This window comes from Vigna unguiculata, chromosome 10 (assembly GCF_004118075.2).
Source record: "Vigna unguiculata cultivar IT97K-499-35 chromosome 10, ASM411807v1, whole genome shotgun sequence".
Classification (NCBI taxonomy): domain Eukaryota; kingdom Viridiplantae; phylum Streptophyta; class Magnoliopsida; order Fabales; family Fabaceae; genus Vigna; species Vigna unguiculata.
The window spans coordinates 1,355,739-1,375,209 of NC_040288.1; the positions used below are offsets into that span (position 1 = coordinate 1,355,739).

General features: G+C 27.4%; 1 protein-coding gene across 1 annotated transcript; it reads left to right on the top strand.

Annotated features, from left to right (window-relative positions):
- Positions 1–14,306: 14,306 nt before the first annotated feature.
- On the top strand, positions 14,307–19,151 carry LOC114166570 (patatin-17-like). Its single transcript, XM_028051319.1, has 7 exons — positions 14,307–14,514; positions 14,610–14,794; positions 16,478–16,631; positions 16,708–16,854; positions 17,599–17,847; positions 18,306–18,475; positions 18,903–19,151. The coding sequence occupies exons 1-7, from the start codon at positions 14,335–14,337 to the stop codon at positions 19,033–19,035; spliced, it is 1,218 nt and encodes a 405-aa protein (XP_027907120.1). The 5' UTR covers positions 14,307–14,334; the 3' UTR covers positions 19,036–19,151.
- Positions 19,152–19,471: the final 320 nt, after the last annotated feature.

Below are 19,471 nucleotides of genomic sequence, written 5' to 3' on the forward strand. Positions count from 1 at the left end.
TCAATATATGTTGGATAGTGACAAAAAAATATTCATAGCAATTACATTAAATTTTTATATTGTAGTAAATAAAAGTTATTTATACAATTAAAGTGGAAAAAATTACAGTATGATTAATAGTGAGTTATAAAATAACAAATAATTAGATAGAATATATCGAAATATTATTCTACATGATGAAAATAAACAATAAATAAAAATATTAAAAGACTAACAAATGTGTGTTTTAGAAATAATTTGAGAGACTATCGAAAGAAATCGCACAAAGGAAATCAAATGTATAATTAAGGTATGATAAAATGAAAAATACCTTACAGAACTAATTATTAAATTATGTTTGAAGTGGTTAAAATTAAATAGAAATATCATTAGTGACCAAAAAATTTGTCATTAAATTACATATAAATTAGTAATTAAATTGGTCACTAAATCAAGTACAGATTCGATCATTGAATCGGTCACTAATTTAGTCATTGATTCAGACAATAAATCAACTACTACCACCAATGACGAAAAATAGTGACTGATATGGGTTACTGACTAAATCAGTCACCATTTCATGTTTTTCTTGTAGTGAATTATCATATACTATTCCTAAATATCATTATATATATATATATATATATATATATATATATATATATATATATATATAATTTTAACCACTTCAAACAGAATTTAAAGTGAAAAAATTACATTATGATTAATAATGAGTTATAAAATAAAAAATAATTAGATAGAATATATCGAAATATTATTCTACATGATGAAAATAAAAAAAATAAATAAAAATATTAAAAAACTAACAAATGTGTGTTTTAGAAATAATTTGAGAGACTATCGAAAAAAATCACACAAAGGAAATCAAATGTATAACTAAGGTATGATAAGACGAAAAATATCTTAGAGAATTAAGAAAACTTTTCAAATATTAACATATAATTAATGGTTGAAAAATAACGAAAATTATTTTAATGAAACAAAAGAGTTCTTCAAATTAAACAAAAATTAATAATAATAATAAGTAAAGAATTTTTTTTATATTATCTTAAATTGAGAGTATAAACATTCTCATGTGAAAGAAAAATTTATAATAAATAAAAATATTAAAAAATAATATAAATATTCAAATGTGAGGCATAATTTTTTTTTAATTAACATACATCATTTTAACATAATTACATAAAGGTTATGATAAGATAAAAAATATATTGGAGATGAGAATGAGTTTCATGACAAATGAAATAATTAAAAGAAATAAAAAATAGAAAAAAAAAATATATATATATATAGGGGTTACTTGATTAATTGTGAATATTTTAATAATTTAAACGAGAATGGAGATATGGCGGGGACGGGTATTATGGCGGGTATATGTACATCCCCATACCCATCCCCATACCCAACTGAAAAAGTCGGGGATTCCCCATACCCATACCCATACCCAGTCAATGCGGGGATTCCCCGTCAAAACGGGGACGGATTCGGGCAATACCCACGGGGACGGGTTTATTTGCCATCTCTAGTCATAACAAATACAAATCCATATCCAATCACCTCGTAGGAAATTGTACATCTAAATAACATTATAGGAAATTGTAGGGAGGTCAAAGTCGACTAGGTTCGTCGGGCCAACCTGCCAGCCCGTTAGGAAAAGGGCAAACAGAGTTGGAATTTTCAACCCGTCAACCGTTGTGACTCAGCCTGCCTAGCCCACCCAACTGGAGGGTCAAAGGCAGGCCAGCCCGTCCTGGTCTACCAATCCATTTTTTTTTATGTTTAAAAAAAAGAAAAACCGGTCGAGTGGAGGACGACTTCACCTGTAATGTCGTCCTCCACCATGACGACTTGACCTTGTTTGACAAAAAAAAAAAATCAACGAACACATATTTACAAATTTCATTTCTAACGGACCCCTAAATACAAAAAAGCTGGAAAAGGACAGACCGGGTTGGAATTTTCAACTCGCCAACCGTTGTGGCTCAGCCTGCCTAGCCCATCCAACTGGAGGGTCAAAGGTGGGCCAGCCCATCCTAGTCCGCCAATCCATTTTTTTTTATGTTTAAAAAATTAAAAAATAATTAAAAATAAATAATTTTTTTATATTATATAAACAAATATATATATATATAATTTATAAACAAATTTTTTTAAAAATTAAAAAATTAAAAAAAAAGTGACAAATAAGCCCATCAACTTGAATTGTCCAATCCGTTTCTTAAAGGTGGGTCAGCCTAACTGGTCCGTTTTAACAGATCAAAGGCGGGGCGAGTCAAAACGGGCCTGACTGAACTGTTTTGCCGTTCCTTAGAAATTATAGATCCAAAAAAGGTCAATACATGACTAATTAACATAATATTTCATCTCCTAAACACAATTTTAAGCAAATTAGTCTTTAGACCTTAGCTCAGTAATATTGGACACAAGTTATAGAAGAAAATGCATGGACAGGTAACCATTATTATTTGTGACATAGTTTCATAATTTGTAGCAACTCTCACTTAAAGAAATAAAGAAAGATAGCAAGAAAAGGTTAAAAGTTTCTTAATGAATAGATCGTAATGACATGAATGACTTTAGAGATTCCAATTAGTAAGGAACTCTAAAAAAAGTAAACTTCTAAACCCAGAATAATACAAAAATAAAGAAAGAAGAAAAGGAGAATGAGAAAGAAAAGAATAAGTGTGAGTTGTCTTTTTTAAAGACCCATAAGTAATTGTTAATATGAGGTGTACGCATGCAAACTGTGTCCATCCCACTGCGATTGCTCTATTTTTCTTTCTTTTTTTTCATATAAAAACAAAAACATTTGATTTTCGATTCAGGCTACAGGATGCGTGGATTTAATTCAAGTATGCAATTCACACAATTAGGTTGGGGTAAAATTGCTGTAAATTTTATATCATTATTAAGTTATAATTTATTATAAGCAATAAATATTTCTCAATACAAATTTTAATTATGCTTAATTTTTTTAGAAAAAATCTTCCTAAAAATATCAACTAAAAATTTCTCTAAAATAATAAATTAAAATTTATATTTATATCTTATGACGGAGTTAGGTAAAAGTGTGTATGCAACATTGAATTAATAGAGTGATACAATTAATTATGCCTCATGTTCCTTCCAGAGTGGCACCATTACAACCATAGCCATTTGATATTTTGTTGTTGTTTCGATTCGGACAACGTGTCGGCGTGGAGGTAGGTGTTTAGAACTGGCACATTTTAAACATGTAAACTCATGTTATAATATTATCAATAAACTTATTTTAAGATTAATTCAATCTTTCTTTAATTCACATTCTTAAAATGCTTTAATATTGACAATCAAATAAGAGAAGTTAAAAAATTATTTTATTTTTAGTTTTTAAACAACTTGTGAATAAAAAAACATATTCATTTGATATTATATGCGACAATGAAAAGTATGATAATTAATTTTTATTGAATGTGTGGTCGCATTCCTGTTCTTTTTATGAAAATATTTTTATGAATCATGCTATTTTTATGGAATTTAATCTCTATATATTTAATATTATTTTTGTTTAATTTAAAAGGAAAGGTAAATCAATTTTCTTATAACATTCTAAACTACAACTCCTAAAATAATATATAACAACGTATTTATGTGTATACATAATTTTAAATCAAATAATAATATAAATAATTATGGTACCTAATCCATTATTAATATTTTTCACCAACCATCTTCACCTTTATTCATTCCTATCTCTGCATACAGTTGCTCATTCAATTATACAGTCTGCACTAACTAATAATGGAAGGCTATGTGTGGAGATTTTTACCATCACAAATTATTCTATGGCATTCAAACACTTTTTAATGTAGTTTAACATGGTTATGGGATCTTTGACTGTGTTTTTTTTTTTATTTCCTTCATTGATTTTGGAAGGTTAAAACAAATGTCACAAAATTTAGGATGATCAATGCAAATTAAAATTCTGAGAGATGAAAAAAATAAAGTATAATGTTATATATATATATATATATATATATATATATATATATATATATATATATATATATATATATATATAAGGACCATTCTCTCGATATATGCTATTGGAATTGATATAGGATATGAATTTATTGATATAAAACTTAAAATAGGGAGGTAAATAGGCTAATATGAATATGTTTTGCTACATTTTTGTTGTGAAATATATATATATATATATATATATATATATATATATATATATATATATATATATATATATATATATATATATTATTCTTCCATTTTACTCATTGGCTTGAACTCTAAGTGAATGAAATACACACCTAATATAGATCAAATATAATAAGATATAAATGTAAGACGCATATATTATTATATTATTGTTCATATTGGTTAGTTGCGAAACTTCTTAGTATAGCAAATCTTTTATTTCAGAAAAGTATATGGTGTCTTGTAGAATGATGGTAAGGTCACTACTAAGTATTTATAGAATGGAGTGATTGAGAAGTTGAAATTGTCATGTTTAAATTAGGTTAAATAATATGATATGGATATAAGGGTGAGAAGAAATATGTATTCGACCAAATTTGATCCAATTCAAAGTAGATTAGATAAATAAAATTAAGCAAAATGGATAGTTGTATACATATTTGAATAATGAGTTACAATCTACATCATTCGAATTTATATTTTAATATTTGTAAATTTTATTTTTAATATGATAGTATTATGTTAAAACTTAATTGTAAATAATATAAAATTATAATCTATTATAATAATCATAGTATGTTCTTTTTAGTTAAAGATTTATTATATTTATGTCATTTATAATATGATATTTGTTATAGTATTGAGGGAAACCTTGTACGGAGGTTTTTGTCCTTTAGCATCATCTGTTAGCAATTCAACAAAGCATTACAACTATCATTCTATAGTCTCTGGTAATTTTGTAATTTTAGATGCCTTTTTCTATAACTTTATGCCAAACAAGTTTTTTAGTATAAATACAACATAATGTCCACTCATTCTCTTAGAACAGTGAATGATGCAGTGCCACATAATATATATTAATAAATAAATAAATGACATATTAAGGATTAAACAACAAACATACAAATTTTAAAACCTCAAATTAAAAACATTAAATAAAACATGTCTACATGTCTGTCTCTGTTGATAGTGCCTTCTACTACTGTTCAAGTTTCTTTGTTTTAATGTCAGTCTTTTGGTTGGAAACACATAAACATTAAATAAAGCTTGGTTATGTGTTAAGACATTGAATTAATTATTTTTATATGGTTGGAATTATGTAAGAACATATTTAATTATACGTTTTATCTTCATTGAAATTTATTTTTCTCAGTTTACTTTATTAAAAAGATAATAATACTTTATTATTCTATATAATTGGTTGCATTATTGTTTTCATAGGTTATATTCGCATGTCGTGCCTTTTGATCCAATAATTTAAGCCATGTTTAAATGTTTTTGCTAGAATTTTATTTTTCCTTTTTAAGTTTCTAGTTTTATTAACTTGTAAGATTTGTACATTATATTTTATTACTTTTTTATTAGATTGTCACTGTCAAACATGTTGCAATATAAATTTTACTTCATGGTTATGGTTATTATAAAGTAAAATAAAAAAATTTAAAATTTATATATTTAACTATTATCACTAATATAATATAAATTAATATAATTATATTTATAAAACTATAAGAAAAATTATACATTTTCAATATTTTATATTTAAAGATGTTTTTTAGAATTATCTTCCAAAAAATAAATACAAAAATTTTCACATATAATTATTTTTTGAACTTTGAGAAATAGTGATTCCTTTAATTAAATAGTTGGTCCACATCTTTCGGAAAAATAACGAAGCAAGCCAGTTCAATCTGTTTTGTCTACAAAATATAGGTCGGGTTGGCTCGTCATGCACTTTAAAGATGAGTTTACTTTTCTGGTGGCTGACTTGCAAACCATCGAGTTGGTCCGAATTTGTTATAAGCTAATTTTTTTTTCATAATAATTTATATTTATCTTTTATCAAAATATTTCTAATTAGTTTAATTAATTAAAAACAAAAACCAATAACAGTGAAGATTATAATTAAAGTACAATAACATGTCATCTTACAAAATAGGTAACAATATATTTTTTTCCTATACATGTCATGCGAAAATATATATATATATATATATATATATATATATATATATATATATATATATATTATGACATAATCAAAGTTCATGTACAACTAAATTTACATTATAATCTAAATCTTATAGCAATCCTAATAAAATATATGCAGAAAATGAATCTTACATATGTATGTTGGAATAAACCATGATTCTTTAATCTTTTTCATTTTTCAGAATTATAATTTACATCTAGACTTTATTATGACATTCGTTTAAGCTTCCAAAAGATAATGCATCAATTAAAAAAAGAAAAAAAACACAAGTCAGGAATCTCATAACCATGTTGAACTTGGTGAAAGAGTGTTTGGATACCATAGAATAATTTGTGATGGAAAAGTCTCCTCACATACCATTATTTATAACTGGTGCAGGCTGTATAATTGAATGAGCAACAGTATAGGAATGAATAAAGGGGAAGATGATGGTTGGTGGAAAATATTATAAATAAATTAGGTATTATTAGTAATATTATTTTATTTTAAATTATGTATACAAATTAATATGTAGTTTAAAATGTTATAAGAAAACTGGTTTATTACATTTCCTTTAAATTAAACAAAAATAGCACTAAATTATGTAGAGATCAAATTCCACAAAAATAACATGATTAATACAATTTTTTTTTCTATACTATTATATAAAGATAGAGAACATCCAGTCTCTACATTCTTATCTAATTTTATCTGACCGTTTGTTATAAATGTAATCATTTTTCATTTACTTGGTTTTCTAAATTTAACCATTTTTTAAAATTAAACACTAAAAATAATTTACAAAATAAAATAAAAATTGTCTAGAATTAAATTGTAAAAATGGTTTATATTTATAATTTTATTATTTGTTACTATAAAAAAAAGTGAACACATATTGTTGTAATCCAATTCAATAAAAAAAGTTATCATCTTTTTATTGTTATGTGTAATATCAAATGAATTTATTTATTTTATTCCCAATTTATTTAAAAAATAAATATAAAATGAATTTTAACTTTACTTTTTTCCGATTCTCAATATTAAATCATTTTAATGTGGTGAATTAAAGAAATATTGAATTAATCTTAAAAAGAAATTTATAAATAATACTATAATTTTAGTTGACATCTTTAAAATGTGCTGGTTCCAAACACCTACGTTCACGCTGACACATTGTCCCCAGCGAAACAACAAACAAAATATCAAGTGACTGTGGCTATGGTTGTAGTGGTGCCACTCTGTAACTGGGGACATGCGACATAACTAATTCAATGTTGCATACACACTTCTACCTAACTCATTCATCAGATTAAATATAAATTTGAATTTGCTATTTTAGGGAAATTTTTAATTGATTTCTTTAGGAAGATTTTTCTAAAAAAAGTAAGTATAATTAAAATTTGAATTTTGAGAAATATTAATTGATCTATCAACCAACCTAAAATATTACCTTTAATTAATAAGCTTATAAAACTTCAAAGTGTAGATGATAGCTTGGTGAATTTGTATAAAGAAAAATAATTCAATGCATAAAGATAGAAATGTGAATAAGGTAGGAAGATGTGATGCTAATTTATTTTTATAGAAGAGTAAAAAGAAAGATTTGCAAGTATTCATTGACAGACATAATACTCACAATATTTAAAATTAAAAGAAAAAAAATTCTTGCACTTGGATTGATTAAGTCTATACTAATATAAATAAATATAAATAGTAAGAAGAAATAAAAGTATTAACTTTAATAAATATTAAAAATAAATTAAATTTACGTAATTTAAATAATAAAAAATTAAAGGTTTAATTAGTCAAATAGTACCAAATTTCGTTCGGAAGTTTCAGTTTGGTACTCGTCTTTAAAAAAGTTTCAATTTTGTCTCAACTTTTGAAAAAATGTTTCAATTTCTTCTCAACTTTTGAAAAAAAATGTTTCAATTAGGCCCTTTCAGAAAAAAATAATTAACGCTCTTAACGACATGTCACGTATCAGCTTCTGGTTTTCTTAATTTTTTTATTTTTTTTTACTTTTTTTACTTTTTTAAATTTTTAATTTTTTTTTAATTTAAAAAAAATTACCATGTGTCAGATCCTTCGTGTAACATGTGGCATTGTCAGTGCCACGTGGCAAGTTACTGCCACATGTTAGTGTCTCTACCAGGTGTTATTGTCTTGATTTCAATTTACTCTCTACATATATCTATTTGTTTCAATTTAGTCTCCACATATGTTTATTTATTTCAATCTAATCCTCATTCGATTTGTTTCAATTTTGTCCAAATATTTTTTTTTATAAAATAAAGAAATATTGTTTTTTTTCTTAAGACCAAATTTATTATTGTTCCTGCAGAGAACAAATAAGATGAGTTAGACACAAGTATTACCTTACCCATGGTCCGCCATTTCCTCAGTAGACTTCTTCCCAATTGACATATGTCGCTCGTATCTGCGTGGACCCGGGAGGGGTTACTTACAGAAGGGACTCCGAAGCTCAAGTTAGCGAGATCTCTCAGAAAAGTCAAATCTGATGATTAGGGAAGTAATGAATGCGTACCTTTAATTCGTGGAGTCCATGTATATTTATAGATCATTAGTTATGTCTGACCATTCCATGGGTCGGGCCCTGGCTTGGGCCATAGGTGGGCCTGGGCCTTAGCCCAAGCCCTTAGTCTGATTATTATGGGCTTACTGAATTTTAGGAGTGCTTTGATTTCGTCAAGTTTATTAAAGTGGTCGATGTAGACCGACTACCTTTTTAGCGGCTTATGTCGCTATTGTTCGCATATTGTCCTAGGCTGGCTATTCTTTTAGCGGTTTAGGCCGATTAGGCTTAGGTCAGCTTAGGCCGACTACTTGATTTATTTTGCGTATAAATATGGTGATCGTTTATTATTATTATTTGGTTGGATCGACCAGGTGTAGTACAATTATTTATATAAATTATAGAATATAAACATTTACTAATCGATTTTATCTAAAGATTTTACTAAATAAATTATCATGCATAAAATTAAACATTTCACAAGACAATTAATAAATTTAAAAGAATGTTACGTTTAATTTTTTCCAAGATTATGATTCACACTTTCTCTAATTTTAAAATAAAAATTTAGATATTTTTTAGATTTTAATCAGTTACATTTATTTTATTTATTACAAGACGCTTAATAAATTTTATTTTATTTATTTAAAAATAATATATTAAATAAAAAGTATATATTATTAAAAAGATACAAAATTATTATGACTTAAATTTATTAATATCTATAAAATAAATTTTAATATTTATTATAATAAAGCATTTTATATATTAATATATAAAAGTAATAGTTAGAAATATTAGTTAATCAACTAAAGTTTACATAATTAAAATATGTATTAACATAAATAGTTATAATAGAAAACAACACTTTAAATATAAGTAATTGAAATCATACTCCAACCTAAACGATCAAAAATATCCAAGTAACCTACCTCTTTGACATTTTGTTGTTGAAAAAATTAAAACTAAACTCCATTACAGTGGAGTTCTTGTGAATTGTGATTTTTTTTTTTCTTTTTGTCAGTGAGTTCTCTGATGATGAGTGAGCTAGGTTTGGGTGTGACTAAGTGATGTTGTGAAGGTGGTGAAGAATGCATTTGGAGAGGAAGAGAATTGGGGGGGGAAGATAATGAATGTTAGGGATTTTTTTTGTTGTTTCTGATGATAAGGAAAAAATTGGAAGAAAAAAAACGAGTGGAGTGAGGTGGAATGTGAGTGTTTTTATGAGTAGATGAGTGATGTGATTTCTAATCTTAATTAGCGCGGATTAGGCCAACACAAAGATATTAATTTTATATAAATGAGACTGTGTGATGTGGTACTTTGTTTGTCACGTCAATTAAAAAACTAACGCCGCTTAAGAATGATGACCAATTCGACGAGTTTTGAGTTTTGAAAGGTGAAGGACCTAGATAAAACAAAGTTTGAGAGATGGACGAAAATAAAAAATGCATAATTTTTTTATGAGCAACAAAAATTAAATAAATATAATAGGACATTTGGGATGTCCTAACGCTTTTACAAATTACAGAAACACTACATATTGGTTATTATTATGTTGTAACTCCATAATAGTCCACAAGACTAAAGACAATAATTAAGTAGCTGATTACATTGACATGAGCACTATAAATAATACCACCACGATGATGTTCAAATACATTTTAATAAATCACCTCATATCTATATTTAAAGAGCTCATCCATGTAATGACTTAAAACAATAGTCTTCAACCTTCGTATTCTCTACATTTTTTTTTATCGACAAAGTATAAGTATTTATATGTATAGTGGAGTACTTGGGGTACTCCAACCCATATACAAAAAATATATATAAAGTGTTCCCGGTCATTCTACCTTTATATATCAAGGTTAATGACATGTACATTTGGTATCAAAGATCCATACCAACCAAACAAATGAAGGTGTTTCTATCACATCTATAACTCGTAAAGCGATATAGATTTATGTGTGCATTGCTAGGGAAGCATATTCAAGAGAGCATACAAGAATTGTGTTGCTATACTCCCTACATCTTTCCACACCTATAATTTTTGTGGTTGGTTTACCACTCATCACTTTCTCTTAGCTATGATTCCAGGACTTTGATCAAATTATTCAACTGTCTTTGTTTCCATATAGAGGTTTCACAGGGTGCTCTTGGAAACACATTGCATATTTATTCCATCGCATCAATATCCCTCGTTCATTGCTTGTTGTTTTTCTGATTATGCCTTCGACATGTGTTCATCCCAATTATGAGTGTTTTAGCAATCACCCTTTGGCATTGTAATAGCATGCCTTCTCCTTGTTATGGGTAGTTTTTGATTGCCCATTCTTCCAGTCCCTTCTGCCCTTTATATCCACACCTATATCCAAACAAACCTGGAATATATTTGTTAAAATTCAACCCCTCCCCCTCCCTCCCACCTTCCATCTAACCACCCACCCCACAAATGATCTTACCTTTGTAGTCCAATATTTATATGGTTTGCTATGTTATAGATCTGATGCAGTGTATAGGACACATGCACCAATCCGAAAAAGAGAAGCTTACCTTAGTGCTTTTATGTTTCATCCATGCCCACACTCTTAGTTGAGCCATACAAAATATTTCTTCTGCATCAGATATGGCGTTGCTAAACACAACATTATTCCTATGTTTCCATATACTCCACATGATAGCCACCCATACCCCCTTCCAAATATCATTCCCTTTATGGTTGAGTTCTAATACATGGAAATGTAGAAAGCTTTCGTAAGGCTGATTATAGTGGACATTCAAGATCTTTACCCAATTGTTGCACATGTTCCAGACTTTAGAGGCAACTTTACAATCAAAGAACAAATGACTTACGCTTTCTTCTTGCTCTCCACAAAGGGCACAACCATAATTATTCAATAAAACTCTTCTACGTCTAAGGTTTACCTTTGTAGGTACTCCCTTTAACATAACACGCCATGCAAAAAAAAATCGCTGATGGAATAACTTTAACCCTCCATATGCTTTGAAAGACTAGAAGTTGTTCTCCATTGCAAATGCCTTGCATCTTTTCATATGCTGATTTAACTGTATATTCCTTACCTTCCCCATCCATCCACTGTAAACTATTAACTCGTCTACTATCAATATTTATCCTCTCTAGGTCTACCATAAAAGATTGAAATAAATTCTTTTCCCATTCAAACCATTCTCTCCTCCATCCAAGATTCCATTCCCATTTGTCATTTTCCCACTTCCCACATTCGCTTATGGTTCTTTCTTTTCTATTTGAAATTAAATATAGTCTAGGGTAAGAATCTCTAAGTGCTTTCTCCCCTACCCATACATCTTCCCAAAACTTTATTATAGTCCCTGAACCAACTCTCCAAGTCACACTTTCCTCAAACCAAGTTCTTTCTTCACCTGATCCACAAACCTTTCGGAGATCGTTCCACCAACGAGATTCTTTTTGTCCAAACTTTCTATCATCCAAGCTTCTCCATGATCCGTATTTTGAATCTAAAACGTCCTTCCATAATCCCTTTTCTTCTGTACATAACCTCCACTTCCACTTAGCCAAAAGTGCTGTATTGAAAATATTTAAATCCTTAATGTTAAGACCTCCCTCCCCCTTTGATTTACATATAGTTTTCCAATTAACACATGCTATTTTCCTCCCCTCTGCCCCCCAACCCCACAAAATTTCCTCTGTAATCTCATAATGTGTTCACTAACACAGGTTGGTAATTTAAAGAAAGACATATAGTAGAGTGGTATAGCGGTAAGAACAGATTTAATTAAACACACTCTACCCGCAAATGATAGAAATCTTCCTTTCCACCGAGATAATTTATTCTTAATCTTGTTCACTATTGGTTCCCAAAATTGTTTCTTCCTTGGGTTTCCTCCTACACATATTCCTAAGTACTTGAACGGTACCTTCATCACACCACAATTTAGGATAATAGAGCTTCTTTTTCACTTGTCTTCCGCTATTCCTATGCCTCCTAGCTCACTCTTATGGAAATTCACCTTAAGACCTGAAGCAATTTCATAGCACCTCAAGATACTCTTTATGGCCACTATGTTTTTTACTCCTGGTTTACAAAAGAACAAAGTGTCATCCGCAAACTGTAACATATTCACTTTTATCTGTTTTGTCCCTACTGATATTCCTTCAAGCAGTTGCTTCTTGTTGGCTTGTCTAACTATTCCATTTAACCCTTCCGCCACTATTAGAAACAAAAAAGGCGCCAAAGGGTCACCTTGTTTAAGACCTTTTGTTGGTATGAATTCTTGAGTTGGACTACCATTGACAAGGATAGATCTATATGACATTTTAAGACAATACGTTGTATAAATAATATAAATGAATTCATACGTTGTATAAGTGAATAATATGAAAAAAAATAAATTTGTTGACTTACTACATGAAAAAATGGAAAACCTATTAAGGGGACGTATTAAATTCAATGAGTTTGTTGATGAGACATGGCATGAGAAAAATATTATTAGACATGTCAATTATGTCACAAACAAAAAATGTTGATGAAGAGGTAATGTTAAAGAAGAATGTTTTTTAAGTGTGCATTTGTATAATTACTTGAAGTATGATTTAGAGTAGTTATAATATATGAGATTGTTATTGTAAAATTAATTCTGAAGAATTTATGCAGGAATTATGGAATTCAAAAAAAACAAATATGAAATTTAAATAAAGAAACATGCACTTATAATAATGAATGTTTAAGATGTTGTGGTTTCTACTTTGAATTATGGTTGTTTATAATAATTGTCGTTGTTTTTCGACTAATTTTTCCTTTTATTTTTTCCCTACTTTAAACGATAGTTCTCATTGATTGATGTTATTTTATACTTTAACAGCAGTTATGACAACTTGTCGTTTTGTTTAAACTTTTAACAACAATTGAAAGATCATTGTTAGAGACTTTTTCGACCATCATTAAAAGTCTAAAGTTTTTTTTATTCCATATTTGTCATTAACACCAGACATTTTTCTTTAATTAAAATTAGTTCCTCTTCACATTTTACACTTTTATTAGAAAATTTTTAAATTCAAATTTACTACCATTTTTTTTTTACATTTTTTATATTTATATAAAAAAATTCCAACCCGATTATGAAATCATTATTTCATTACTTTATATATATATATATATATATATATATATATATATATATTACTTAAAAATTTACTTCAAAATTATTCACTATTCAAAGTTATTTTATATACACATTTAATAAAATACCATCAATAATATATTAGTAATGCATTATATAATATAATTATTGAATATAAATGCATATATTGTTTTATATTCAAATTCAGTCACTGTGTTTTCATCCAATAATCAAAGAACCTAACTTTCTACAATTGTTTTCCTTTTCCATCTTTCTTTTCCCTTTTCACTACTACCCCAGTTGAAACAAACCATTAATATGTGGGTCAGATGGCAATAATGTAACCCTAATATAGTATATGCACTGCCATTTCCATGCATAAAATAATCCCAAATATAGTATATGCATGTATCCTCCAAAATATATCTATAAATACCCTTAACATTTATGAACATAAACACACAACACTCTCTGTACTACTTCTGTACTAAACCTTGGGAAGCCATTAATGGCTCATTTGGTTTTGTTTGTTCTGCTGTTTGCTGGGCAAGTGATTGGTGGATTCAGTGCCCAGAAGCTTCCTCCATCCAACAATGGAGAATTGACAACTATTCTGAGCATTGATGGAGGTGGTATCAAGGCCATTGTTCCAGCAAAAGTTCTTCAGTACTTAGATAAGGCTCTTAAGGTTCATTCTTATTGTTCATATACTCTGCATATGTATTGAAATGGCATGAATGAATGAATGTTTATGAGGTTAACTTGAATTTTGTTGAGTTGCAGGCTAAGGATCCAAATGCAGATTTAGCACATTACTTTGATGTGATAGGAGGAACCAGCACTGGTGCAATCACAGTAGCCATGTTAGCCACCCCAAGCCTTGATGATCCTACTCGTGCTGCTTATACTCCTGCACAAATTGTTGAGTTCTACAAACAAAATGGCCCTCGTATATTCAACGCATCTAGGTATAATAATATTTAATATTAGAGGTGCTAATGTTGATTAACTTGATTTAGTTTGTCTTAATTCCAAGTTAACGTGTCAAAACTGAGTCCAAATACTCTACAAAAAGTTTTAGGTGTTAATGTGTTCAACATTCAAAATATACTATGTTAATATACTTTAAAATTTATCTTAACAAATTATAAAAAATTAAAATCGGTGGTTATAAAATTATTTTAAAGACACATAAAAGAAGAATAAAAAAAAAACAAATTCGTAGTAAAATGTAAATAATAAAAAGTAGAATAATAATATTTTGATCTATTTTTAATTTATTATTTTAATCACTTTTTAATATATATTTTTTATTATTTTTAATAATATGATATAATATAAGAACGATTGAAATAGTAAATTAAAAATATCAAAATCGAATAACAATATTAATTTATTTTGTTAAAAAGATTGGCCTCTGGACTCGGTACGGACTAATTGGTTTGTAGATTAGTTTGCAATTTGTTTTTTTAATTTCTTTTTATTTTTATATTTTTATAATTATATATATTAAATTTTTATTTAAATGTACATATATTATTTTGAATTGATTAATTAATGTTATTAATAAAATAAACTAAAATAGTTAATATAATTAAGAATTAAAATTTGATATTTAAAAATATAACAATTGTGGTTGTTTTTAATTTAGTATCTCTATTTACAATTTTGATTTAATTTAATTTTCTAATTTTTAAAACAATCCAATTTTGTGCTCTTCAATTTTTGAGATCAAATTAGTAATAAGCTTAATATCAACTTAAATATACATATTAATGATTTTTTAGAATTTATACATCAAATTATTTCACTTAAATATTCAAATTATTTTATTTTTTACAAGTGTACAAAATTTCAAGGGTAAAAAATTACAAGTGAAAAAATTTAGAAATAATATAATATGAGTATTTAGGAAGTGATTTGATGTAAAAATAATAAAAAATTATTTAACATTAATATATTAGTTGTAATTAAGCTCAATTACTAATTTGGTCTCAAATTGGAGATGACAAGATTGGATCATTTTAAGAAATAGAGGGACTAAATTAAATCAAAATTATAAATATAGAGACTAAATTTTAAATATCGACACTTGACACGGAGTAAATCTTTTTTTAAATAAAAAATTTTAAAAATAAAAAAATTTACAAATTGACACGTGGCACGATCATAACCTGATACGTGACAGTTTATATTTTTTTTTTAAATTAAAAAAATAAAAATTCTATTAAATGACACTTGACATGTATAGATCAACTTAATCGAAATGACCAAATTAAACATTTTTACAAAAATTAGAGGTTGAACCACTAAGTAATACAAAAATTAAAATGAACTAAACCAATCAATTAGATGACTAAATCACTAATTAAATCTTTTATTAAATATGTACCGCTTTCAAGTAATATAATATAATATATAAAATTTAATTTCTTAAATTATGTTTTAGCTTTAAAGAAAAGGTGAAATGTGAGTTCGTCCTACTCTATATGATATGCAAATTTGACAAATTAAAGAAAGATAAGATAATTTGATGAAAAATGCAACTCAATCCCTCAAATGAGGCTATTGTCCTATTTAATGTTTTCACAACATCATTATTATTACTATTAATTACCAACAATTATTCGATGAAACATCCAAACATGCAGACCTGGAAACGGTCCCCAATTCGATGGGGAGGGTTTACATGATTCAGCTCGTGAAGCGTTGAAGGAAACACGAGTTGATCAAGCAATGACCAATCTTGTAATTCCAGCTTTCGATATCAAGAAACAAAAGCCATTTGTATTCTCAAGCTACAAGGTTATACACCATATCCATTTATTTCTTCGTACTTTAAAATCCAAACATGAATTAATGTAATGTTTTTGTGATGCAGCTTGAGAAGGTTCCATACTTAAATGCCTTGTTGTCGGATATATGCATATCCACTTCAACTGCACCCAGACTGTTACCACCCTACTTTTTTGGGAATGATGGTGTTGAGTTCAATTTGGTTGATGGTGGTGAAGCAGCTGTGAATCCGGTTTGTTAATTTTGTTATTTGATTATAAATCTGTTGAAAGTCTGATCTTGAATTAAGTTTAAAATTTAATTTTTAATATAATATTAAAGTTATTGATTAAAGTCTTTCATAACAAAATTTGTCTTTTGTTTAATCTATTCTTCTTCTGTTATTGGATAACACATTAAATGTCTAGTTTCTGCTCAAAATGTATATATCTTAACGTAAGAGATATTACTAAAAAAACTCATATTTTCTGTTAATTTTTTTTTTAAATTTTTTCGTAAGAAACACAAATTTTGTTGAGAAAAATAAATTGCAAGAAATTGTTACCAATTTTCTTGCAAAATATTTCGCATAAAACACTTTTCGCAACAAATTTCGTAGGAAATATTTACAAATTTTATAATTTTGTAAAAAATGATTACCAATGAAGGAATGATCTGCCAATTAAAATTCTTATAAAAAAATTGACAGAAAAAGGTCTTTTTTTGGAATTTTTTTAACAAATTTATAAGAAAAAATCTCATATAATATAAAAATTTCTAATAGTGAGACATGTTGAAAGTATCACTTTTACTAGAAATAAGAGCAATTAACCGTATATAATAAATATGTTCAAGTCTCATCTTACAAGCCGATTTTATAAGATTAAGTTAGAATTAAAATCTCCTATCGTAACAAAATTAATGAAATTGCATGTAAGTTATATTGCATTTGATGTATATGTATGAAGTTTAACAATGTTATGTTGAATTTGAGCAGACACTAATAGCGGTGAGTGAAGTGCTACAACAAAATGAGTATCCTGAAATTCTAGTGTTGTCTTTGGGAACTGGAGCAACAAAAATTGAGGAGACTTTTGATGCTCGCCTTGCCGGCACATGGCAGACACAAACATGGGATGTTATTGATACCAATTTTCTAAGTCGTGCTTATACAGCAATCACCGAATACTATCTTTCTTCAATCTTTTCAGGCTTTCAAGCTCGCAATACCTACCTTCGAGTTCAGGTAAACATTTCTTTTCATTATGAGAAAATTTTCATTCAAATGATTTTAGAGTAATGTGAGTGACACAATTCTTGCGCTAATAACCCTCAACTTTTACTTATTAACAGATTTTTTATTAATTCTAATGATTAGAAATTCAAGTGTGAATCTAAGTCTTGATTAAAAATTAGAAAGTATAAATATAAGAATAAAAACTCATAAATTTATTGTCTTAAGATTTTGAGTTGAAAGTGATGTCAATATCTTATATGATTGAACTCAGGTCTCATTGATGTTATATCTCTCCACTAAAACCTTCTCCACTACAAACCTAACCTACATACATGTTTTCTCATAGTAATTTACGCGTATTGTTTTCTTGTATGTTAGTCATATTATTATTTCTACTTAATGTAGAACTATAAATTTACTTTTTATTCCATATTCATAATGTTGATGAATGATGTAATGAATGGTAGGAATACGACTTGAATCCTGATTTGTCGGACCCTGTTAATGTTACAAAAGCAAGCTTGGACGGTCTTGAAGAGAGTGGAAAACAACTGTTACAGAAAAAAGTTGTGACGTTTAATTTGGATACTTTTGATTTAGAAGAAGGTGTGGGAACATATGCAGAAGCTCTTGACAGGTGAAAAAAAAAATGAGCTAAATTATTAATTTACTTCAATTATGCTGTCTTTTTCGATTCAATTATCATTAAAAAATTCATATTTTCTGTTAATTTTATTTTAAATTTTTTTAAGAATACTTATAAATTTTGTTATGAAAAAAAATTTACAGAAAATTGCTGTTAATTTTTTTACAAAATATTTTTTATAAAACACTTTTCGCAACAAATTATGTAAAAATACTTGCAAATTTTATAATTTTATAGAAAATAATTACGTCATCTGCCAAACAAAATTCTTAGAAAAAATAACAGAAAAAAGTCTTTTTTTACAAATTTTCTTAACAAATTTGTAAGAAAAATTTAATGTAATATGAAAATTTTTAGTAGTGTATATATATAAAATGGAATTATATTTTGAGGGGAATGGATTTATATTTTTGTGAAGGATTGCTGATATTTTGCATGGAGAAAGACAACGTCGTCTTCTGAGAAGCAAATCCATGGAAAAAGGAAGAAGACCAATTCTTGAAACTCTTGCTCAAGCAAATTGGGCATTCCAAAAGAACATGCATATTTAATGTCATTTATATGACCTTGTTGTAATATCTATTTAATAATAATAAACTATAACCATGAATAGTGTACCTACCATTTTCCTATTTACAAATAAAAAGATTCACTCTTCATGTTAGTTTTAAGAAGTTCTTTATTTATTTTTTTAGCTTTTGAAAACACAAACACTCACATAAATCACATTCTCAATTAAGATGAAAATGTGCATGAGAATTTATCACTTCAATGATCTATAATTACATAATATATGAAGATTGATTTTTTTTTAGCCAAATATATATGTTTATATATATTGAAACACTTAGGTGCTTCAACCTGCATACAAAAGGGTATGTACAATGTTTATTTTACATTGGGTGTGTGATAAACCTATAGATTTACATAAAAAATCTTTCTCTAATCCTTTTACACATGAAGATTGATAATTATATGTATGTTTTA